Source organism: Sorex araneus, chromosome 5 (assembly GCF_027595985.1).
Source record: "Sorex araneus isolate mSorAra2 chromosome 5, mSorAra2.pri, whole genome shotgun sequence".
Lineage (NCBI taxonomy): Eukaryota > Metazoa > Chordata > Mammalia > Eulipotyphla > Soricidae > Sorex > Sorex araneus.
In genome coordinates this window covers 90,558,060-90,582,394 of record NC_073306.1, presented here as the reverse complement: position 1 = coordinate 90,582,394, position 24,335 = coordinate 90,558,060, and the positions used below count along the sequence as shown (strand labels likewise).

General features: G+C 52.2%; 1 protein-coding gene across 1 annotated transcript; it reads left to right on the top strand.

Annotated features, from left to right (window-relative positions):
• Positions 1-1,847: 1,847 nt before the first annotated feature.
• On the top strand, positions 1,848-23,865 carry SARS1 (seryl-tRNA synthetase 1). The gene is made up of 11 exons (XM_055140758.1): positions 1,848-2,118; positions 8,828-8,898; positions 9,731-9,811; positions 12,119-12,277; positions 13,406-13,549; positions 14,164-14,319; positions 19,912-20,133; positions 20,583-20,712; positions 21,498-21,655; positions 22,693-22,822; positions 23,504-23,865. Exons 1-11 carry the CDS (start codon positions 1,983-1,985, stop codon positions 23,659-23,661), a joined length of 1,545 nt encoding a protein of 514 aa, XP_054996733.1. The 5' UTR covers positions 1,848-1,982; the 3' UTR covers positions 23,662-23,865.
• The last annotated feature ends 470 nt before the right edge of the window (positions 23,866-24,335 follow it).

The window sequence follows — 24,335 nt, the reverse complement described above, 5'->3', positions numbered from 1 at the left end:
TTTGTTTGATCAGGCACCTGGTCCTTCATCCTGAATTCCCTTGGTTCTAACCAGTATAACACAAGTCTTGGTCTTCATTATTCTCACCTCTTAGAGTCATACCTCCTCCATGTAAAGTCTGTGCTCTGGCACTGTTAATTTCCCTGGCCCAACATGAGAACTTTTTTCTTTTTCACTTTTATTTTTTCTTTACACCTTGTACAACACTGTGGTTTACAAAGTTCTTCACGATTTATTACAGACATTCAATATTCCAGAACAGCATGAGAACTTTTTTTTTTTTGGCTTTTTGGGTCACACGCAGCGATGCTCAGGGCTGAGATCTGGCTCTGCACTCAGGAATCACTCTTGGCAGTGCTCGGGGGACCATACAGGATGCTGGGAATCGAACCCAGGTCGGCCGCGTGAAAGGCAAACGCCCTACCCGCTGTACTATAGCTCCAGCCCCAGCATAAGAACTTTTAAGGGAAAATATTGGTAAGATAATAAGAGTAGTGGTGAAGACTTCTAAGGGCCTTTGGAGAGGCTAGAACTTTCAGGTCACCCTTCCAGTTATACTGGGAAATTACTTAAAGGATCAGCCCAGTGGCCTCCTCCCCTAAGCCTGGCCCCAGTACAGACTCAGGAATATCCATAACTGTTTTGAAACAGCAGACAATCCCTTCATTGTCACAAAGTGTTAGTCCCCTTAGAAGGGTCCAGACCCTTAGAAGATTCCAGAAACTCAGTTCTTGCAGGACAGGCTTCCTGCATGTTTTCTTCCCTATATTCTTTCCTATAATTTCATATCTCACTTGCTCTGCAAGATGAACCAGGAAGGGAAGCAAACCCAGACAATCTGCTTTCCTCCCTCTAATCTCAGCCAGTTAGCTTCATCATTGTCACTGGCTCTGTTCTCATCTCAAAGCTGGCTGCAGAAGCTGGCTGCCAGGCATGGAGAGCAACAGCAGAGCCTCATCACAGCAGGTCACGTGAGTGGTGTAAAATCACAAAGCACAGTGGCTTTGAGGCTGGGAGGAATACAACACCAACCCTCCAGATCATCTCTTGTTCTCAGGAAGAATGTTCCATCGCTTTGGTTCCCAACAGAAATTAGAGTGTTTCACTGTAAAAGAATCATTTTTAATGTAAAGATCATGAAATCTTTAAAAGTATTCAAGATAAATCTTTTTTTTTTTTTTTTTTTTTTGCTTTTTGGGTCACACCTGGCTATGCACAGGGGTTACTCCTGGCTCTGCACTCAGGAATTATCCCTGGCAGTGCTCAGGGGACCATATAGGATGCTGGGAATCGAACCCGGGTCGGCTGCGTGCAAGGCCTTACCCACTGTACTATTGCTCCAGCTCCCCTCAAGATAAATCTTGAAGGGTTCAAAAAGGTCCAAGATAAGACCTCAGTACTGTGCACTGCCTTGAGATCTGCTAAACATTTGCCTCTTGGAAAAGTCTCATGTCTCTTTCAAAGATAGCAGGACTAGGTAGAACCAAAGAGATGGTTCAGGAGTTAAGGTGCTTGCCTTGCATCCTTCCCACCAGGTTCGATCCTCTGTACCTCATATGCCACACCACTATCCCCCAGCAGTACTGGGAGCGATCCCTGAGCAGAGCCAGGAGTGTGCTGTAAAATATATAGCCATTCTCTTGTCTCAAGATTTCTATCAACGTTGTAAGGCAGAAACTGGCGTCCACTGGAGGTGCGAGCTCCAGCCCAAACAGAATATTGGCAGGTTCTGCCTAACCTGAGACAGGCTGTAGCATCTGAGGCACTCAGCACCCCTTCCTGGAGCGGAGCAGGCGCCCTCCGAGAGGCCACGCCCACCGGGCTCGCCCTCCTCCCGAGCCCCGCCCTCTGCACAGAGGCTTCCGGCCGGGAGGAGGCGCCCGCGGGGAAGGCGTGTCAGCGCGCCTGCGCAGTGCGTCTGTGTCCGGCTGCGGCGCTCGGCCCTCGGCTTCCCTTCGCTTTGGCCTGTGCGCGCGGGGAAGATGGTGCTGGATCTGGATCTGTTCCGGGTGGATAAAGGAGGGGACCCAGCCCTCATCCGAGAAACGCAGGAGAAACGCTTCAAGGACCCGGGGCTCGTGGATCAGCTGGTGAAGGCGGACGGCGAGTGGCGGCGATGTGAGTACCCGAACGCGCGGGGGGTCTCCCCGGGTGCCGACCGCGGGGTCTCGCGCCCGCGCCGAGGCCTCGGCTCCCGCTCCCGGGCCCAGCTCCCGGGCGACGCCGCCGAGCAGCCGTCCCGTCCCGCGCCGGCTCGCCCCGGCCACGCGCGCGCCGTCCACGCCCGCTCGCCGCCGGCCGCGGGGCGGAGGCACTGCGCATGCGCGCTGCAGCTGTCAAGCCTCCGGGCCGCGGGGAGCCGGAAGCGAGCCCCGAGCTGGGGCTCGGGGCGCCGGCACGGTGTTCCTTTTTAAATTTAATTTCCCCCTCGTCTTTGGCAAGGCCAGAATGGGCTCCCTTCTCGTTTGATCTGCGCGAGGCTCCAGCCTGAGCCTGAGTCACCTCTGCAGTGCCTGGCTTGGCTCCACCCCATCTTGCCATCATTTGGGGACCGCGGAGAGGCCGCTCCTGGCCGAAATGCAAGGAGCCCTGAGCTTTGGTGAAGCCCATCCCCCTCTGAGCTCCAGGCAGGCCTTCTGAGAGTCGAGAAAGGTCTTTTCGTGGTAGATCACATAGGGGTCAGAGGAGGACGGTAAGGCCAGAAAAGGCTCGTACTTATCAAGGTTGTTTGAAATACATTGGCGCATTGGGACTAATCCTAGCATCTTTCTCGGAGCTAAATAAAACCATTGAGCCCGTCGCCGCTGGTCTGCCTCTCAGAACAGTCCCTGATTGGCAGGACGCTGTCAAGCACATGTGACTCGGTTTGTCTGATGCAATAGTATGCAACTAGCTGAGAGCCAACTTTAGGCCAGCGCACTGCAAAGGCATTTGCTGTCCCAGAGTAAGGTGGGTTTCCATGAGGACAGTTGTTTTCCCTAAATTATGGAGTCAGTGCCTGCAGATTCTCATTCAGATGGAGATGGTGGGATACCACTGCCCAAATCAAAATTTGAAGGTTTAAATTCTAACAAATTAAGTGGAAGGAAAAAGCGAGAGTGGGCACCTTTCTTTATTAAATTAAAAGTGTTCTTTATTTCTTTTCTTTTCTTTTTTTTTAAATCTAGCCATTGTTGTTCAACTGCAGAATGACTTTGACTAAAAATCTAAGGCCCGCAGTACTTTATATTCTTCTGTGTGGTCTGCATAAGCTTTGACAAGCACACAGACAACACCAATACCAGCTGCTACACCTGGGCCTGAGTAAGGGTTCAAAAAAGGTTTGTTGAGGGGCTGGAGCAGTAGCACAGCGGATATGGAGTTTGCCTTGCATGTGGCCGACCTGGGTTCAATTTCCAGCATCCCATATGGTCCCCCGAGCACCGACAGGGGTGATTCCAGAGCGCAGAGCCAGGAGTAATCCCTGTGCATTGCCGGGTGTGACCCAAAAAGAAAAAAAAATGGTTTGTTGAGATGTGGAGAGATAGTGCAGCCAGTAAGGCACTTGCTTTGCACTTGATCAGCCAGATCCATGGCATTCCATATGCTGCGCCCCCCCCCCCGCGCCCGCCCCAGGAGGTGTAGAGGTAACCCCTGAACTTTGCTGGATGTGACCTCAAAACAAAATAAAAATTTTGTTGAATTTCCAGGGCATGGTAGTGTCCTAGATGAAAAATGCATGTGTCTTATTTTCAACATAGCTCTTGATTTGGTTCTACCTGACATCCCTTCTTGGTGGCCAAAGGAGTGCCTAGTTTTTTTCAAAATCACATTGGCAGATGTTGTATCAAGATTTTTTTTTGTACATTCAGACCTCATATGAAAGGTTGGGGTCTGGGCTGGAGTGATAGCACAGTGGGTAGGGCATTTGCCTTGCACATGGCTGACCCGGGTTCGATTCCCAGCATCCCATACGGTCCCCTGAGCACCGCCAGGAGTAATTCCTGAGTGCAGAGCCAGGAGTAACCCCTGAGCAAAAGGTTGGGGTCTTGTCGTTGGCTGCTACCAGGACTTATAATCCAGAACCCATCCTGTTCCCTAGCTGTGTGCACAGCCTGAGTTGAAATTTTCAGTTAATATCCTTGATGGGGTCTGGAAGCCAACTTACTGTTTTGTTTTGTTGTTTGGGGCCATACCCAGCTGTGCTCAGGGCTTACTCCTGGAGGGGATCAGGAGAGCATATGGGGTGCCAGGGATCAAACCCAGGTCAGACACTTGTAAGGCAAGTATCCTATCTGCTGCACTATTACTCCATCCCCTAGAAACTGCAGCTTTAAGTGAAACAACATAGGCAAACCCAGTTGGTCATAAGCTGACTGATAGAAGCAGGAGTTGAGTTCTTAGGACATAGTTCTGGTAATAGAAACATAACACCAAACTTGTACATAAAGAGCTAAAATAGGGGCTGGAGTGATAGTACAGTGGGTAGGACTGTTTGCCTTACATGCTGGCATCCCATATGGTCCCCCGAGAACCACCAGGAGTGACTCCTGAGTGCAGAGCGAGGAGTAACCCCTGAGCATTGCGGGTGTGACCCAAAGAAGCAAAAAAAAAAAAGAGCCAAAATACTAAGTATCAGTTATTCATTCATCCATTTTCCAAACTGCTCTTTCTAGTTTAGGGTTATGGGAATTTGTATTTATCTTACAAGCTCAGAACGTGCATGCTCCACACCGACAGTGATCTGGGCCTAGAGTCAGTCCCCTCCTCGTCAACACACAGTGAGACCACACTGAACACAATGACTGATGTGAGGCCCCGCTCTCCACTGCCTGCTGTCTGCCTACCCCCACTCTCTTTGAATCAGGCCAGGCTTTGTGCCATCACAGACTCCCTCATACTGTTCTTGTCTCTTCACTTTGCCAGGACTTGGCTGGGAGGGTTTGGGCCAAACCTGCAGTGTTCAGAGACCATTTCTGGCTCAGTGTTCAGGAGTGACCCCGGGTGTGGTGCTCAGGGTTCCAGGGACATGGTGCTGGAGATTAAACAGGACTGGGCTTCATGGAAGGCAAAGCGTCAACCCATCTGCTATCTCTCCCACCCAGTCCTCGTCCTTGAAGTTAGACTTTCAGGGCGCTGCTCCCATCTGCCCTCTTTGCCACCCAACTCTTCTCTCCATATCACTCCCTCATTTGGTGAGTGTTCTTTGTGTGGGTATTAATTCATGTAGTTCTGTTGTGGCATTTTATGCTACTTTCTGTTTGTGTTTTGTGGTTCCTTCATGGTGATGCTCAGGGGTCACTTCTGGTTCTGCACATAGGAATTACTCTTGGCAGGCTCGGGGACTGTATGAGATGCTGGGGATCAAACCTGGGTCAGCTAACCTGCTGTGCTATTTCTCTGGCCCCTTGATGCTACTTTTAGATAACCTTTTAAAACAGAAAAAAAAATTTCAGATGTCATAATGTAATATATATTCAAACTTTGGGGGTGGGGTGGTTCAGGCAGTGCTGGGGATTCGGTAACCTGGGATCTCACAGTGCATGGCAGGGGGCTGGCCACTGAGCTGCATCCCTGGCGCCAAAGGGCGTACATCTCAATGTACAAGCCAGGCATGGGATTGGGCTATGTGGGGGGTGTGTGTGGGTGGAGGGGGGTGGTGTTTGAACATGGCCACGCACAATTCAGGGATCTTTGCAGCCCTGTTTGCCCATCCAGCCACCACCTAAATCAAGATATCAGACCTTAGAGTGAGTTCTAAGAGTCTCAGCAATTCCACAGGTTCCCATTTGTTCTTAGCAGCCATGTACCACCCCCTGCACCCCCCCAATGGTCCCACAGAGAATAATCTTTTCTTTTTTTTTGGGGGGGGTCACACCTGGCGATACTCAGAGGTTACTCCTGGCTCTGCACTCAGGAATTACTCCTGGCGGTGCTCAGGGGACCATATGGGATGCTGGGAATCGAACCCAGGTCAGCTGCATGCAAGGCAGATGCCCTGCCTTCGGGCTGTACTATTGCTTAGGCCCCCAAGAGAATAGTCTTGTCTGTCACCATAAATTATGTCTGTCACATAACTACTTTCATCTGATTTTGAATTTCAGATAAGTGAACTTATAAAAGATACAGTATTTTGGGCCAAAGCAATTGTACAGCAGGTAGAGCTCTTGCCTCACACACAGACAACCTGGGGTCTATCTCCAGTGTCCAGATGGGCCCCCGCCCACTGTGAGGAATAAGTCCTGAGCACTGTGGTGTGTGGCCCCAAAGCAAAACAAACAAAAAGATATACCATTGTATGTGTTTTCTTTCACTCACATGGATGTGTATGAAGATTTTTCATGTTGCTGTATTTAGTAGTGGTTCTTTTTCACTACTTCATGGTGTCCTAATACAGAACTATACCCACCAGGCCCACTGATGGACATTGCCTTGAAACCTGTCTCAGGGTATATGAATGGTACTTTTGTGTACATTGGCCTGCAAAAATAAATGGAAAGGGGCTGGAGAGGCAGTGCAAAGGGCCGAGTACATGCTTTGTCTGCAGGAGACCCAGGTTCCATTCCCTGTACTGCACAGCATGGCTGGGAGTGACCCCTGAGCACAAAGCCAAGAGTAGCCCTGCAGTACCACTAAGCATGGTTGTAAAACAAAAATAATAAAACACATGATTGAAACCTAAAACAATTGTTCTATACAATAATCAGAAGTTGTTACTTGTTTTCTTTTATATTCTGAAAACGTAACACTAACCAATAACATTTAAGATCCCTAGCTGAGAAATTAAAACATAACTGAAAGAAATGAAAGATAACAAAGATATAGACTATTTCCATGAAAACATTCAGCATAGTTTAGAGTAGTTTAAAATTTATATTTTGGGGGCTGGAGTGATAGCACAGCGGGTGGGGCATTTACCTTGCACGCGGCCGACCCGGGTTCCAATCCCAGCATCCCATATGGTCCCCTGAGCACCGCCAGGAGTAATTCCTGAGTGCAGAGCCAGGAGTAACCCCCGTGCATCGCCAGGTGTAACCCAAAAACCAAAAAAAAAAAAAATTATATTTTGTTTGAGGCCGGAGAGATAGTACAGTGGCAACCCACCTTGCTTGTGTCCAACACCAATACACACGGAAAAGGAGGCATTAAGTTACTTATACTTGAGCTTTTTATTTATTTTTTTCTTTTTGGGTCACACCAGCGATGCTCCGGGTTTATCCTGGCTCTGCACTAAGGAATATTTCCTAGCATTGCTCAGGGGACCATATGGAATGTGAGGGATCAAACCCAGGTTCCGCTGCGTGCAAGGCAAACACCCTCTCCAGTGTACTATTGCCCCACCCCCATTTTTAAGCCTTTTCATTTGAAAACAGACTTATAGAAGTTCTGTGTACCCTCACCCAGACCCATTTTCCCAAGTGACAATGTGTAACGTAACTACTTCAATAGCAAGACTAAGAAATCAACTTTGCTACAATTAGCAAACCTTATTCAGATTTCCCTGTGTGCATGCCTGTGTGTGTACACATGCACTGAAGTTTAGCTTGTTCTTTTTGGTGGGGGAGACGTCCCCTAAGCAGTGCTCGTGGTATTCTGCAGCTACTGTCTTAGAAATACATGGCCATGCCACATGGTTCAATAGCCTGGGCCTATCACACAGTGCTATTCAGGCCCAGAGGTTTTGGGAATACCAGGTCCATTCGAGCACTGTGGTGGGTGGGGTGGGCGGGAAATGTATGCAGTGTTGGGGTCAGACTTGGGGTATTGTGCCTGCCAGGCCTACACTCTCACCCCTGCAGCTGTCTCCCTGGCCCCAGAACTTACTTTTAATTTAGTTAATAGTTGTCAAAACTGTAAATAGTTCTCAAAACTAGAATAACTATGTCTAGATAGTAATTTCTAGTTTTCTTTTACCCTGTGGAAAGTTCTACCAATGAACCACCGTGCTAAAGTTGGACACAGACTGTAGGCTGATCAGTACTGTCTTACCTAAAGGAAACCAATGTTTAAGAAGCTAAATTGTGCTCGAGGGATGGCGAGAGAGTACACTGTGTCAGGTAAGCTTGCCTTGCACATGGCTGGCCTGGGCTCAATCCCCAGCATTCCATATGGTCCCCTGAGCCCACCAGGAATAATTCTTGAGTTCTGAGCCAGGAGTAAACCCTGAGCATCTCTAGGCATGGCCCAAAACCCAAAAAGGAAGAAAGAAACAAAATCATTCTTGAGATTGCCAGATGAGCATAGCATCAGCACAGGAACGTCAGTCATTTCTAGCACAGAGATATAAACCGAGTAAGTTAGGGAACTGAGCTACCTTCTTGGCCCCGAGCAATAGTACATCAGGTAGAGTGCTTGCCTTGCATACAGGTGACCCAGGTTTGATCCCAAGCTTCCTATAAGGTCCTCCGAACCCCACCAGGAGTGATTCCTGAGTGCAGAGCCAGGGGTGAGTCCGGAATACCACCAGGTGTGGCCCCAAACAAACAACAACAGAAAAGGAAGTAGCCTTTTTTTGTTTGTACCCAAAAATTTCTTTGAAGAATCTAGAGACTCAGCAAGATTCAGTTGCTTGAGCCACATGAGTCCCTGCAGTCATAACTCCAGTTTCGGGGCTTCTGCATTTCTGCCACAGAATGATCTTTTCCTTGTTGGGAAATGCTGGGGAACACCATGGTAGCCACCAGTGTTTGCAGCTGAACTTGGGGTTTCAAAGCTTCCAGAGTCCACACGTCCACCAGGCTGGTCCTTGAGCTGCCTGCATCTTGACGAGGCCCGGGGGTTGCTCCTTCGGGGTGTATGAGGAGGTGTGTGCTTACCTTTGGTATATTCTTGGATCTTCATTCTCCAGGCAGATTTCGGGCAGACAACTTGAACAAGCTGAAGAATCTCTGCAGCAAGACAATCGGTGAGAAAATGAAGGTAAGAGAAGCAATTGGCAGTCTGGAGAGCCTGAGCGAAGCAGAAGGCGTGATGGCACCCGCCCGCCGTCCCAGGCTCCAGCGCCGGGTTATATCCATTAAAGAGTCATGTCGGAAGAGCCAGATACTGATTTGATGCACACTCATAAATCTGTGTCAGGGGCCTGAGAGAGCACAATGGCAAGGGTGCTTGCCCTGCATGCTGCAAACCCAGGTTAGATCCCTGACATCCCATATGGTCCTTGAGTCCTCCAGGAGTGACCCCTGAGCACAGAGCCCTGAGTAAACCCAGTCTTTTCCACTGCTTATCCCCCACAAAAGAATTTTTCTTTTATTTAGTAATATTTTTTTTTCTTTTTGGGTCACACCCGGCGATGCACAGGGGCTCTGCACTCAGGAATTACTCCTGGCGGTGCTCAGGGGACCATATGGGATGCTGGGATTCGAACCCAGGTCGGCCGCATGCAAGGCAGACTCCCTACCCGCTGTGCTATGACTCCAGCCCCTGAAATAATTTTTTTTTTTTTTTTTTGCTTTTTGGGTCACACCCAGCGATGCTCAGGGGTTACTCCTGGCTCTGCACTCAGGAATTGCTCCTGGCAGTACTTGGGGGACCATATGGGATGCCGGGGATTGAACTCGGGTCGGCCGCGTGCAAGGCAAATGCCCTACCCGCTGTGCTATCGCTCTGGCCCCTGTAATAAATTTTTTTTATGTTTGCTTTTTTGCAGGGGTGGGGGAACACTATTCATGGCTCTGTCCTCGGGGTGCTGGGGATTGGGCCCACGAGTGAGCCCTCGCCCTTTCTGATAATGCATTTTTATTTCCTGCAGAAAAAAGAGCCACTGGGCGATGACGAGTCTGTTCCAGAGAATGCAGCAAACCTTGACGACCTCACCGCAGACACGCTGGCCGTGAGTCTGCCGGCCCGGCTGGGGGTTGCTGCGTGCACAAGGCCACTCGCCCCTTTGCAGTGCTGTAGCACCCTTGGGTTTCTCTAGCTGGGACACAGCCCCTTGGCTCTGACGGTGTCCCCTGGCAGTAGCAGTAGCAGCAGGGGAGGCAAATGGAGGGCGGAGTCCGGGTGGGGGGCAAGAATGAGCAGTCTTTCCTTCATAGAACTTCATCTTCAAAGTCTAGATGTTTTCGGTGTATTGGGATCTGGTTAGCATTGGCGACCACAGGCCACTAATAGTCATCTTTAGATTTTTCAGGCACTGATTCTTAATCTGAAACCCCAAGCACAGGAGTAGGGAGTGATGCGAGGGAAAGTGGAGACACTGGTGCTGGGAATAGACAGCATGGGTGGAGGGATGGGTGTTGGAACACTGACTGACACGAATCATGAGCAGCTTTGTAAGGGTCTATCTCACAGCGATTCAATATCACTGTCATCCCGTGTTCATCAGTTTGCTTGAGTGGGCGCCAGTAACATCTCCATTTGTCCCAGCCCTGAGATTTTAGCAGCCTCTCCTTACTCGTCTTTCCCAACGGTGCCGTATTGGAGGCTCTTTCAGGGTCAGGGGAATGAGACCCGTTATTGTTACTGTTTTTTGGCCACGGGGAGCTTGCCAGGCTCTGCCGTGCACGATTTAATAAGTATAAATAAATGAACCTAAGGGGCTGGAGCAGTAGCACAGTGGGTAGGGCGTTTGCCTTGCACGCGACCGACCTGGGTTCGATTCCCAGCATCCCATATGGTCCCCTGAGCACTGCAAGGGGTAATTCTCTTGTGCACAGTAACCCCTGTGCATCGCCAGGTGTGACCCAAAAAGGAAAAATATAAAATAAAATAAATAAATAAATAAATAAATAAACAAACCTGAATACAGGGCCTGAGCGATAGCATAGTGAGTAGGACACTTGCCTTGCATGTGGCCAACATGGTTTGATCCCTAGCACGAGGACCGCCAGCAGCGATCCCTGAGCACAGAGCCTGGAGTTAGCCCAGAGCACAGCTGGGTGTGACGCCAAACCAAAACACCCCTAACACAAGAACATAAGACAAAGAGGCAGAGTAGGTGTGCTGGAGGGACACATGAGACATTCAAGTTGCTGTAACAGTTCAGTAGAAAGGCCTAGACCCCCCCTTTTCCCTTGAGCGGTATCGCTCATCCTGCCCCCTGGTCCCCAGCCCAGTGTCTGGCTTTCTAAGTCCTGTTCCCCATGTCCAAATATGGGGCCTGGTCTTGTCCCTGTGCCCCCTCCACCCAGAGAGCCCTTGCCTAGTCTGAAGTCTCGCTGCCACGTCTCCTGGGACTAGCCCAGCTGCTCCCTGTCACTGGCTGTGCTTAGTCTCCAGCCACAGCCATACGTGTGGGTGACATTCAGGGTTCTTTGCCTCGTCACTCTCTGCACTAAGAACCTACCTGGTTCCTTTGTCTGCATGGACAGAGGGGAGTGGGTGAAGAGAGCGCCTGGCTGGGGGCTTCCTTTTATCTGTGGCATCTTCCACCCCCAAGCACCCCATCATCTATTTTGATTGGACTTTTTTCAATGGATATTTTCAGTGGGCGAGATAGATTTAAAGTGATCGATTGAGGGGCTGGAGTGATAGCACAGTGGGTAGGGTGTTTGCCTTGCATGCAGTGGACCCGGGTTTGAATCCCAGCATCCCATATGGTCCCTTGAGCACCACCAGGGATAATTCCTGAGTGCATGAGCCAGGAATGACTCCTGTGCATTGCCAGGTATGATCCAAAAAGCAATAAATAAACAAATAAATAAATAAATAAATAAATAAATAAATAAATAAATAAAGTGGTCGATTGATTAACTCACTCCCCCAATGCCTCCACCCCCACCCTCCCACTGTATCATTGGGACTATTTGGAACACCTGCAGGAAGGGGTAAATTGAGCCGGAGCCGAGGTCTCTGGCTCCTAATGAATTTATATCTTCCTAGCGAGACTATTTAAATGCAGAACATAATCAAGTGCCAAATTGATTTAATCAGGAGAATGAGAGAACGCCCAATCAGGGCAGCCACAGTATTACCATTCTGGAGGAAGATGGGATCACCAGGAGGGGCCTGGTCCCCTTCTCTGCTTTGGATACCCTAGGGAAGAAAGGCATCGGGTTGGGCTAAGGGGGGCCGTGGGAGTCATGCCTCTGTCGTTGGGAAGCTTTGACTCTGCAGGACCCCAGGGAGCCCCAGTGCAGAGGCGGCAGAACCTTCTTCCTGCTGGCGATACTCACTGTTCCCCGTGTGCTGGCTACAGGACCTGCAAGTCTCCCAGATCAAGAAGGTCCGGCTCCTCATCGACGAGGCCATCCTGAAGTGTGATGCCGAGCGCATCCGTCTGGAAGCTGAGCGGTTTGAGAACCTCCGAGAGATTGGGAACCTTCTGCACCCTTCAGTGCCCATCAGCAATGATGAGGTAGGCGCCTGCTGCCTGCCCCTTCCCCTCCGCTCACACACCCCAGGCCTGCAGGACACTGGCCCTCTCCTTGTCATGGCGCGCGAGCGTGCGTGCGCGCGCGCGCGCGCACACACACACACACACACACACACACACACACACCAGCCTCACACACACACCTCGAGACTCTCACACATACACACACACACACACATACACCCCAGCCTGACACATACACACCTCGAGACTCTCACACACAGACACACAGACACACACACACACACACACACACACACACACGGCCCTCTCCGTAGACACACACACACTCTCTCTCTCACTCTCTCTCCTCTTCCCCCTCCCTCCCTCCCTCCCTCCCTCCCTCCGTGTCATGGCACCTGGAACCCTGCCAGTTCTTTGTGCCTTTCCTCTACCACTGGTCTCTTGAAGACAGGAGACCCCAGCACGGAACTGGGGTCTAAAGCAGGCCTGGCTGTCCTCTGAGTGGGTTGCCCTGGGTAGCAGGGAGGGATCTGCTCACCCCTCACCCACCCCCTGCTGGGAAGCTGCAGGTTGGAGGCAAATCTGCATGATAAAAGTTTCCTGCAGGGAGGCAGCTCCTCCAGCACAAAGCTGCTCTGAGCCCAGCCTTTGTTCCCTGACACCCCAGCCGTGGCCAGGCCCATCTGTGCCTCTTTCATTCAGTCCCTGGTGAACATGAAACTCTCGGGGTTTGAGGTGGCAGACCCTGGAGGTCAGGCCCAGAGCCCGCCCTCCTGTGGCCCCCAACCAATAAGAGCCCGGGGGAAAAAATCTCCATTCTCCTAGGCGCCTGCCCCAGACATGCTGATTGTCTGTGGTTATCCTTGGGCAGGGTTTCCCAGGAATTCTTTAAAAGGGTAAAATCTGGGGGGTGGAGAATCCCTCGGGTCCTCTGGCAAATCCTGGTCTCAGTTCCTAGGGTACAGTCACTTGCGGGAACTCGTCAATCATTATTTCCTGATCCAGCACCAATTCTCTGGCAAGTGTCCACAAGTCTCCACAGCCTAGGGCCTGAGTTAGGCACGGGCTTGCTGGCACTGTGGGGGTTCTTAGGGCTGGGGACTTGGCGATGGGGTGTGTCTTTCTCTCCTGCTCTGTTTTCCTTAGGACGCAGACAACAAAGTGGAGAGGATTTGGGGTGACTGTACAGTCAGGAAGAAGTACTCACACGTGGACCTGGTGGTGATGGTGGATGGCTTTGAAGGCGAGAAGGGCGCCGTGGTGGCTGGGAGCCGCGGGTACTTCCTGAAGGTGGGCACTGGATCCCCTGGTGGGGCAGACAGTGGCAGAGAGATAAGCTGCTCCAGGGGGCCCCGAATGCGCCGCTGGTACTCCCAGCCCCCACCCTGCTGCCGCCCCCCACACACACACCCGGCGCATATTCTGGGAATTCCATGCAGCTCTCTGAGGCAGGAGCACACACAGCAGGGTCCCGGGGCAAACGCTGCCGAGTGACCTCGAACGAACAAGTTTTGCCAATTGAATCAAGGCCTCTCTTCTTCTAAGGGTGCTCAGGATAATTGGGTAGTCAGATGAGTCTACTGAGACAACAAACCCACATTACCTGGGGCAGACGGCAGGTGAAATCAGGGGTGGCTTCCAGGAAGCTGTGGTCAATTAAGTTTGTATGTCACATACATGTGTCCTAGAGGAAAGCCAGCCCCACAGACACCGGGGGCTCTGCTGAGGGCCGGAGAGTCCTGGAGGAGGCCTCAGTGGTAGTGCACCTGCCTCTGCAAGGCCCCAGGTTCCACCCCTGACACCTCGCGGCGGGGGGGTGCCTAGCCAGGTCTGAGTATGGTCAGGGGTGCCACCATGGAGAGAGAGGCTGTGCCCTGCAGCCACCCCGTGCTTCTGCTCCCCAGGGCGTCCTGGTGTTCCTGGAGCAGGCTCTCATCCAGTTTGCGCTCCGCACGCTGGGCAGCCGGGGCTACACCCCCATCTACACCCCGTTTTTCATGCGGAAGGAGGTCATGCAAGAGGTGGCACAGCTCAGTCAGTTTGACGAAGAACTGTACAAGGTGAGTAGGCCTGGGTCGGCCTGTGTGCCGCTCCACTCGGCACAACCGAGGAGTCCTTGTGTTCTGTTTGAACGGGCTCGTGTGCGGGGGCTGGGGGGTAGCAGCTCAAGGAGGGCTGCGTGTCTCTCCTCGTCCCCTGCTCCTCCAGACACAGCCAGGAGTGACCCCCACCCCCACCACCACCAAGCTCCAGGCTCGGATTGTCCCTGAACACTGCCAGGTGTGGCCCTGAAACAAAAACTGGACACATGTGATTAATGGCTACCCGATGGGACAAAACAGACTCGGAGGACACTGGATTTTCATGTCCAAGCGAGTCTTTATTTTCACATACAGATGAATGTACTTCCAACACAGCCTTCAGCCTCCATGGGGAGCTCTCCTCCTCCTTCCTCCCTCCCCCATCCATGCCCACAACCAACTGGCATCTCCGTCTTGATGTCTCTGTATAGATCTTTTGGTTTCCAGCACAGAGAGAAACTTAATGGGAAAGGCTGAGGGAGGTGGGGGGGGGGAGTGGGCCGAGGGAGATCAGCTGTTGCTGGGGTGGGGGGGGAAGATGCTGGGAGCTGGGGTGCCACTCAGTTTTCTGAGGTGCTCAGGTGCCAAGCCACGGTGAGCAGAGGGCTTGATTGTGAATGAAGAATCTCTTCCTGGGGCTGGAGCGATAGCACAGCACGTAGGGTGTTTGCCTTGTACACGGCCAACCCGGGTTCGATTTCTGTAAAAAAACTTCTACCAGGGGTCAGCCCTGTGTTCGAGGGGAATCAGTCCTGGGCCGCTCGCCCAGCCGGAGTGGCCCGGGCCATGGGGTAGACAGAGGAGGAAACGAGGGCCAAACCGGTTGATTGATAAGTTGCCGTTTATTTTATTCTCCTGTCTCTCACTCCATTCTGCTGCTGGAACCTCCTTCACTAGTCTCTCCTACTTGTCTCTTTCCACCTTGCCCTCTAGGCTACACACAGCTAGGTAGCAGAATCAACATAAGAAAGCCCTTCCTGAGGGCCTCCAGGTTCAAAGGAAACACTACCTAGGGGCAATTCCAAAGCCCTTCCTGACTGCCAATGGGCAAAATACCTCTTAATGTGTTTTTCTCCTTTCCTTAGTCCAAACACTCATTAACATCTTAATACTAGTTATTTTTGTATGGACATAGCAAGGATACATTGAGGCTTGCAAGGCAGCTCTCCTGGCAACATCTTGCCACAGACTCAAGACTACAGCACTCAGGCCAGATTAATCATTCCTAACTCTAGCAGGGTCCGAATCTAGTTATTACTTTTTGGATCATGACGGCATTTGTCCATGACCAAGCTCTTAACTTATAGTTAAGCATTAGGCACTTTGGCCAGGCCCATCTTGATGCCAGGGTAGCACACAACTCACCGCTTGCCCTGGGTCCGTCTCGTCCCATGTTGGGACCCTGCTTTTGGGGGTGCTAGGAAGTAAGGGCAGCTGAGGTTTAAGTCAAGAGAACAGATGCCCAGAAGGAAAATATGCAGAGTCAAATGACTCCTAGGTTACCAAAGCATAGCATTTGCTACAGTCTTCCTGTGTCTATAGTAAAGGACATTGCTCTGAAACTGCTCTGAGTAAACTATGCAAAGGACTCAAGGAGAAGAGAAAAACAATATTTACAAGTGAACAGAACACTAAGAAAGAAGTTACAAGGGGCTGGAGTGATTGCACAGCGGATAGGGCTTTGCCTTGCACGCAGCCAACCCTGGTTCTATTCCCAGCATCCCATATGGTCCCCTGAGCACCGCCAGGGATAATTCCTGAGTGCAGAGCCAGGAGTGACCCCTGTGCATGCCAGGTCTGACCTAAAAAAAAAAAAGAAGTTACAAATAAACACAGAGGAAAGGCAGCACTGTGATGGGAACAACCCAATAAACCTAAACTAAACTACCTGAGGCTATGTTATCCTACAGATTTCCAGCATCCCATATGGTCCCCGAGCACCGCCCATGAATAATTCCTGAGTTCAGAGCCAGGAGTAACCCCTGTGCATTGCCGGGTGTGATCCAAAAAAAAAAGAATCTCTTCCTTCATTGTCAAGTCCTGCTCTGAAGAGCCAGTAAACAGACTCTGAACTCAAAAAAGAGGCACCTTTGGGGCCAGAGACATAGTACAACAGACAGGATACCTGCCTTGCTGACTCAGGTTCTGTCCCCAGCACCCCATATGGTCCTCCGAGCCCCACCATGAGTGATGTTCCAGCACAGAGCCAGGAGTAAGTCCTGAGCACGTCTGGGTAGCACTATCTGTATCACTGTCATCCTGTTGTTCATCGATTTGCTCGAGCAGGCAGTAGTAATGTCTCCATTATGAGACTTGTTACTGTGTTTGGCATATCAAATATGCCACGGGTAGCTTGCCAGGCTCTGCCGTGCAGGCAGGATACTCTGGGTAGCTTGCTGGGCTCTCCAAGAGGGACAGAGGAATCAAACCCGGGTCGGCCGCATGCAAGGCAAATGCCCTACCCGTTATGCTGTCACTCCAGCCCCATAGCTGGGTATGGCCCAAAAAACAAAAGACAATAACAAAACACCTCTCTAAAGTCAGAGCAAGCATTTAACCTAGTGTCCTCCTTCCTTCCTTCCTTCCTTCCTTCCTTCCTTCCTTCCTTCCTTCCTTCCTTCCTTCCTTCCTTCCCTTCCTGCCTTCCTTCCTCCCTTCCTGCCTTCCTTCCTTTTCTCCCTCCCTCCCTCCTTCCTTCCTTCCTTCCTTCCTTCCTTCCTTCCTTCCTTCCTTCCTTCCTTCCTTCCTTCCTTTCTCCCTCTTTTCTTCATTCCTCTCTTCTCTTATTTTTTTTTCTTCTTTTTGTCACACCCAGCAGTGCTCTGGACTTATTCCTGACTCTGTGTTCAGGGATCCTGGCAGGCTTGGGGGACCATATGGGGTGATGGAGCAACCAAGTGTGAGGCAAATTCTTACCCACTGATCTATCTCCTGCTGTGTTATCACTCCCCGCCCCACCCTCTTTCCTTTAAGGAGATGAATCTATTCAGGTCTCTCCTGAAAACTCTTATCTTTTCCTTGTGTTTCTCATTTCAACCCCAAGATTAAGCAGGTAGGGGCTCTGCAGGTAACCCTTGGTAGAAGCTTAGAGTGAAGATCAGGAGCAACCTTTTAGAAGTATATTCCCTGCGTTTCTTGCCTCTTCCAGATGCTTCTTGGATCCACAGACAGGGAGTCACTTGTCTAATTGGTGCAGGATCTACCCAGCACTTCTGAAGACTTTAGTTTGTTCTTTTTTTTTTTTTTGCCTTTTTTGGGGGGCGGGGGGTCACACCTGGCAATGCATAGGGGTTACTCCTGACTCTGCACTCAGGAATCACCCCTGGTGGTGCTCAGGGGACCATATGGGATGCTGGGAATCTAACCCAGTTCAGCTGCGTGCAAGGCAAACACTCTACCCGCTGTGCTATCACTCCAGCCCCAGTTTGTTCATTCTTAAGAGCAGCGTTGCCCTGTAGAACTTCCTGCAGTGGTGTAAAGGTTCTCCCAGAGCTACCCAGGATGGGAGCCCCCGGCCTTATGTGGCTCCTGAACATGTGATATGTGGCTGGTGCAAGTCAAGGAACTAAGTTTTCATTTGTTAAAATTTAGTGTCATGTGGGGCCTGAAAGATAGTACAGTGGGGAGGGTGATCGCATTGCACATGGTTAGCCCGGGTTCAATCCCTGGCATCCCCCCAGCACCACCAAGAGTAATTCCTGAGCACAGAGCCAGGAGTAACCCCTGAGCATTGCTGGGTGATGTGACCTGAAAAAATGAAACAACATTTAAAAAAAAAACCCAAATTGCAACATTCCATACAACTACAGGCCTGCTGCTGTGACTCCAAGGTCCTGCATGTTTCTCCATTGTCCAGGGGCTGAAATGCCCTTTTTTGTGGTGGAGTGTGGTTCTGTGGGAATCTTCCTTCCCTCTATCCAGCCCCTCTGATCTGAATCAAAGCAATACCTCCTGGAGAGGGGCAGAGGGTGGAGTGATCTCAACAGCTATTGTTTAAAGACAGTGTTGGAGGGGAGGGAGGGACCATACCTGGGGAGGGCACTCGTGGGGCCACATTCAACCCCCAGCATCCCATACGGTCCAAACAAACCACATGCACTGTTGGGGGCCCCTCACATGCGTGCACCTTTTACACAGTTGGCCACGGCATCTGAGCTTTGTTTCCAGGACGTCCTTCATGCCACCGCCTGGCCTTCACGGCCCTCACTGTGTGCTTCTCGCGTGGCCAGACGTGGGTGAGGCAGCTCTCCTGGGAGCAGGCCAGGACTTCTCCTGTCTGCGCTCGTGTTATGGTAGGCTTTGTCCATCTTGGTGGGATTTTTTTCTTCTGTTACCTTTTGTCAGCTGAACAGCACATTGATGAGGGGCTATAATTAACCTTAAACTAACCTTAGACTGACCCGTAAGCACCAGGAAAGCAGACTGTCTCCTTTGGCCCAAGCCCAGCTAAAAAGACTCGGCCCTCAGTCCACAGCTGACATTTTTTTGAATGGATTTATTTCCATTGCAACTGGCTCATTTTATTGCACCCTAGCCTGGCTCTTTTGTAGTTTGTTGTTTATACATGAATGCACTCTTCTGTGTGTTGTTTGTCAGTGTCCCGCTTCTTACTCCTTTTTTGCTCTTAGAGACCTATCTTGGATTCACCCATTCTGTCCTTGTTTTGTTGTTGTTGTTGCTTTTTTGCTTTGTTATGCTGAGTTGTGCTCAGGGCTCACTTATGGTGGGGCTCGGGGGACCATATGTGGTACCAGGGATCAAATCCAGGTTGGCTTACTCCTGGTGGGCTCAGGGAACCACGTGGGGTGCTGGGGATCCATCCCAGGTCGGCCACAGGTAAGGCAAATGAACTAATGAACTGTCGCTCCAGCTCTTTCTTTATTTATTCCCAGGTCTTACTCCAGTGGAGGTCCTGCCCTCCCACACTCTTTTTTTTTTTTTTATGTAGGAGTACTGCTATTTATTCAGCCATTGATTAAGCTGATTGAATTGGGCATGAATTCCACATTACTTTTTTGTTTGTTTGTTTGGGTCACACCTGGCGATGCACAGGGGTTACTTCTGGCTCTGCACTCAGGAATTACTCCTGGCGGTGCTCAGGGGACCATATGCGATGCTGGGATTTGAACCCGGGTTGGCCGCGTGCAAGGCAAACGCCCTACCTGGTATGCTATCACTCCAGCCCCTACTTTTTTATTTTTTAATTGAATATCTATGAGATAGACCATTACAAAGCTAGTTCATAATTGGGTTTCAGTCATACATTGATCCACCACCCATCCCTCCACCAGTGTACATTTCCTACCACCGGTGTCCCATTTCCTTCTCACCTTCCCCCAACATCCCTCCTCTCTGTGGGAGACACTTTCCTTCTTTTCCTTTTCTTTTTTTTTTTCTTTTTTTTCTTTTTGGGTCACACCTGGCAATGCACAGGGGCACTCAGGAATTACCCCTGGTGGTGCTTAGGGGACCATATGGGATGCTGAGAATCGAATCCGGGTCAGCTGCGTGCTGTGCTATCACTCCAGCCCCTGCCCCCCTCTTATCCTGTAAAGATGCCTCTTCCCACAGGTGATTGGCAAGGGCAGTGAAAAGGCAGATGACAACTCCTATGATGAGAAATACCTGATCGCCACCTCTGAGCAACCCATCGCGGCCCTGCACCGGGATGAGTGGCTCCGGCCCGAGGACCTGCCCATTAAGTACGCGGGCCTGTCCACCTGCTTCCGCCAGGAGGTGGGCTCGCACGGACGCGACACGCGCGGCATCTTCCGAGTCCATCAGTTTGAGAAGGTGCGTAGCTAGGCTGGGGTGAGAGTTAGGGCGCCTCTGTCTGTCTGTCTGTCTGTCCATCTGTGCCAGGCAGGAGAGGAGGGCAAGGGGTGGGTGAAGTCATCTTCCTCCCGAGGCTTCCCCTTGGAGGGCGGGGTGGGCTGGCTGGGCTGCCTCTGAGCCTGCTCTGGGGCCTGGCTGCCTATTTCCCCATGCCACCTCCCCGCCATTCCTGCTGTGTGGCCCAGCCAGATACACTGTCCGAGCTCTCCTGATCCGTGGGTGCAGGCACTCTCTCTGCCGCACGCGGTGTGGGGGCCGTGCTCGTCCCTGTCCCGGTCAGAACTCCCCACTGGGGCTGGGTCCAGCCCCCCCTGCGTCTGGCACCCTCGCCCTGGGTTCAGATAGGAAGTCCGATGGTCCGGTGCATCCTGCCACACCCCTACCCTGCCCGCCGTGCTCCTCTGCAGATCGAGCAGTTTGTCTACTCATCACCACACGACAACAAGTCCTGGGAAATGTTTGAAGAGATGATCGCCACGGCTGAGGAGTTCTACCAGTCTCTGGGGATCCCCTACCACATAGTGAATATCGTCTCAGGTAGAGGCCTCCCCACAGAGGAAGAGGGTGCAGCTGGTCGCCCACCTTGATTGAAAGGTCACTCTGCCTCCCCACCCCCCACCCCCCAGCGGGCCCAGTGCCGAGACTATCTGGGCGCAGTTTCACTGCGGGGGGTGGGATGTGAATTGAAGAGTTCTCCAGGGTGCAGGCAATATGGGCCAAAGGGCTGCTGCACATGCTTGGTACCTAGAAGCCCCCGATCTGCTCCTCAGTACTGCAGACTCCAGGCCCATTACCAGGAGTGACCCCTGTAAAGGCCCCTGCACTCTGCTACAAATAGCCCCAAGCCCCGCCAAATGCGACCCCCAAAATTACATATATTTATATGTGCACACACACACACAAAATAAGGGTTCTTCATCCAGAGAGAACGCAATAGGCTGAGCACATGCTCTGCATGCAGGAGGCCCAGCGTTGCTCCCCAGCACCTGAATACAGCGAGAGTGACCCCTGCCCTCTACCAGGAGTGGCCCCTGAGCACCACTGGGTGTGCATTTCCCAAAACGTTTTAAGGACTGAGGCGTCAGCTCAAAGGGCTGGAGTGCATCGCATGCCTGGCACGCTGACGCTGCGAGGTCCAGCCCAGCACCACTGGCCCCGTATGCTGAAGTGGCACCCCCTCCCTGGGCCCTGCCCTGGCAGCGTCAGCCCCAGTTGGCAAAGTATCGCTGGGAGAGCCTTCCGGAAAGGTTCACTGTTGTGCTGGAGGCCAGCCTTCAGCCTCTGACACGCCTCCTTCGTGGGTGCCGGGTCTGTCCCCACAGGGTCTCTGAATCACGCCGCCAGTAAGAAGCTCGACCTGGAGGCTTGGTTTCCGGGCTCCGGAGCCTTCCGAGAGTTAGTCTCCTGCTCCAACTGCACCGACTACCAGGCTCGCCGGCTCCGAATCCGATACGGACAAACCAAGAAGATGATGGACAAGGTAGACGGGCTTGGGGGGGTCTATGGGTGATGTGCCCAGGTTGTCATATCTCCCAGCCTCTCGGGACAAAGCCTAGAGGCTCAGTCTAGAGCAGAAAGGGAATCTGAAAATGTGTCTCAGGGCTGGAGCTGTAGTCCAGCAGGGAGGGCGCTGGCCTTGCACATGGCTGACCAGGCTCGATCCCCAGTATCCCATACGATTCCCCCCACACTGCAGGAGTGACCCTGAGCACAGAGCCAGGATCTGGACCAAACACACACACACACAAAGACAAAAAGACTTTCTGCATGCAGATTGATCTCCTGCATGAGTGACATCCTGCATGAGTGGCTCTCCAGAGCAGGAAACCTGAGTCTCCAGCCGACAGAGTCATTCTAGAGTTTCTTTCGGGTCTGTATTTCCCGTCATGCCAGGTGGAATAATTCCCTCTTGTCTACACAGAATAAGCAAGAAACAGTGTCTGCTCTGCACCCCCGCCCAGTTTTAGGTCCTGATCTTGTCAGAGTCAGGGGCTTGGAAGGGGTTGAAGGAGAAGGCACCCTGGGGCCAGGGGCTGGCACAAAGGACTCTGCAGCTTTGCATACCAGAAACCATGGTTCATACCAGAAACCATGGTTCTATCTGGGTACCACAGGGGCCCCATGGCACTGCTCGAGCGACTCCTGAGCACAGAGCCAGTAGTATTCCCTAAACACCACCAAGTGTGACCATGAAAAAACAGCTACAGAGAGGCTGGACTAGAGCAATAGTAGTGGGTAAGGTACTTGTCTTGCATGCAGCTGCCCCAGGTTCGATTCCCAGCATCCTACATGGGCCTGTGAGCACAGCCCAACCACACCCAAAGAAGAGGGGCCACCTTAGAACTTGCTTCCTCCCCTCAGAGGGCCACCACTTGTCATTTTGGACACAGTGAATTTCCATAGTGATCTAACAGACCCTCCGTACCAGGAAGTTCAGGTGTAGCAAAGATCAGCATTAGCTGGGGGGCAGCGCAGCCCCTAGTGAAGCCCACCCTGCCCCTCGGGCCCTCCCTGCAGGTGGAGTTTGTGCACATGCTCAACGCAACCATGTGTGCCACGACACGCACCATCTGCGCCATCCTGGAGAACTACCAGACGGACAAGGGCATCGTGGTACCCGAGAAGTTGAAGGAATTCATGCCGCCAGGTCAGCCTTAACCACTGGGCTGCCTCCCTCTGCTGTGTGGGCGGCTGGTCCCTCCCCTCCCCTCCCCTGCACCGATGAGAGAACGAGACATACACAGAGTATTGACGACACACACATGTGGCTGTGATAACTGCACGCACACACTTCTCATTTTTTTTCACTTCATTGTTGCAGTGGTACACATGCATATACGCACACGCACACACACATGCACATACACACATATACTCATGCATATGCACACATACATGCACACACATATACACACACACACATGCACATTTACACACACGTGCATACAGTAACGCATCTGCTGCTGGGCAGATCCCAGGGAGCAGACCACTAGGACCTTGCCCAGAGCCCATGGACAGCCTGGGGAGCAAACTCACGGCCTCCTGGCAAGGCAGGCCTTGTTCTGCACCTGAGAGAGCCCCAGGCCCTGAGTTTCTTAATTCAGACACAGCTTCCCAAACTGCCACTGCTCCATGCTCAGCATGGTTGGGAGAGCATCACCCAAGTGGTGTGTAGAAGCCAAGGGGGCGAAGAGCCAGGAACCCAGAGCCTGGTGGGAGCCCCTTGGTTGGGGAGAGTGTGGGCCTGTTGAGCTGCCCCCCCTTGCCCTCGGCTCTGGAGCTTGTGGCCCTGAGAAGTCCAGTGATTTGAGGGCCTCTTCCTTTCCAGGCCTCCAGGAACTGATCCCCTTTGTGAAACCTGCACCCATCGACCAGGAGCCGTCAAAGAAGCAGAAGAAGCAGCACGAGGGCAACAAAAAGAAAGGGGCAGCCAGAGATGTGGCCCTGGAGAGCCGGCTGCAGGCCATGGAGGTGGCGGATTCCTGAGCCTCCCCGGGCGCCCTCTCGTCGCCCGCCCTATCTGACTTTTAGCATGGCTACAAGGGGAGCCGCCTGCCAAAGCCACGCAGTGGTCCCATCTCTCCCGAGGGGCCCGGGACCCCATCTCCGCCAGCTCATACAAACGTGTAATAAAGCTCCGGGGAAGGTCGGGCTCCTCCTCGACCTCCTCCCGGCCCGGCCACTCCCCTACACTGGGCTCTGCTGCAGTGTGTGCAGTCAGGGTCGGCTGAGAGGGAGGAGGGGGGCGGGGGGCGGGGTTGGGGGCTGCCTGTGAGCCAAAGATTCCCAGTCTGCAGGACCAGGGCTCCTGCTTCAGAGAGCCCTGCACAAGCCTCCCGGTTCCTGGGAAGGAGACCACGATGTGGCCCCTCCAGGACAGGTGAGGTGGAACTTAACCCAGAAGGAGCTTTGGCGCGTGGCAGTGACTTCTGTCCGCCCTGGCCAGGCGGCTTGGCAAGCTGGCATTTTCGTCCTCCTCTGGCGCGCTCCCGCTGAACCTGAGAGCCGCTGTGTGCGTTCCCGGGGAGGGGCTATTTGAGGCTCCTGCTGTACCTGCCGCTTTCATCTGCGATCTGCAAACACAGCACTGTAATGACACCCTTTCTGCTTCTCCCCACGGAGTCAAGGAGCTCTTTTATCTCAGTGCCAGTCCTGGGAGA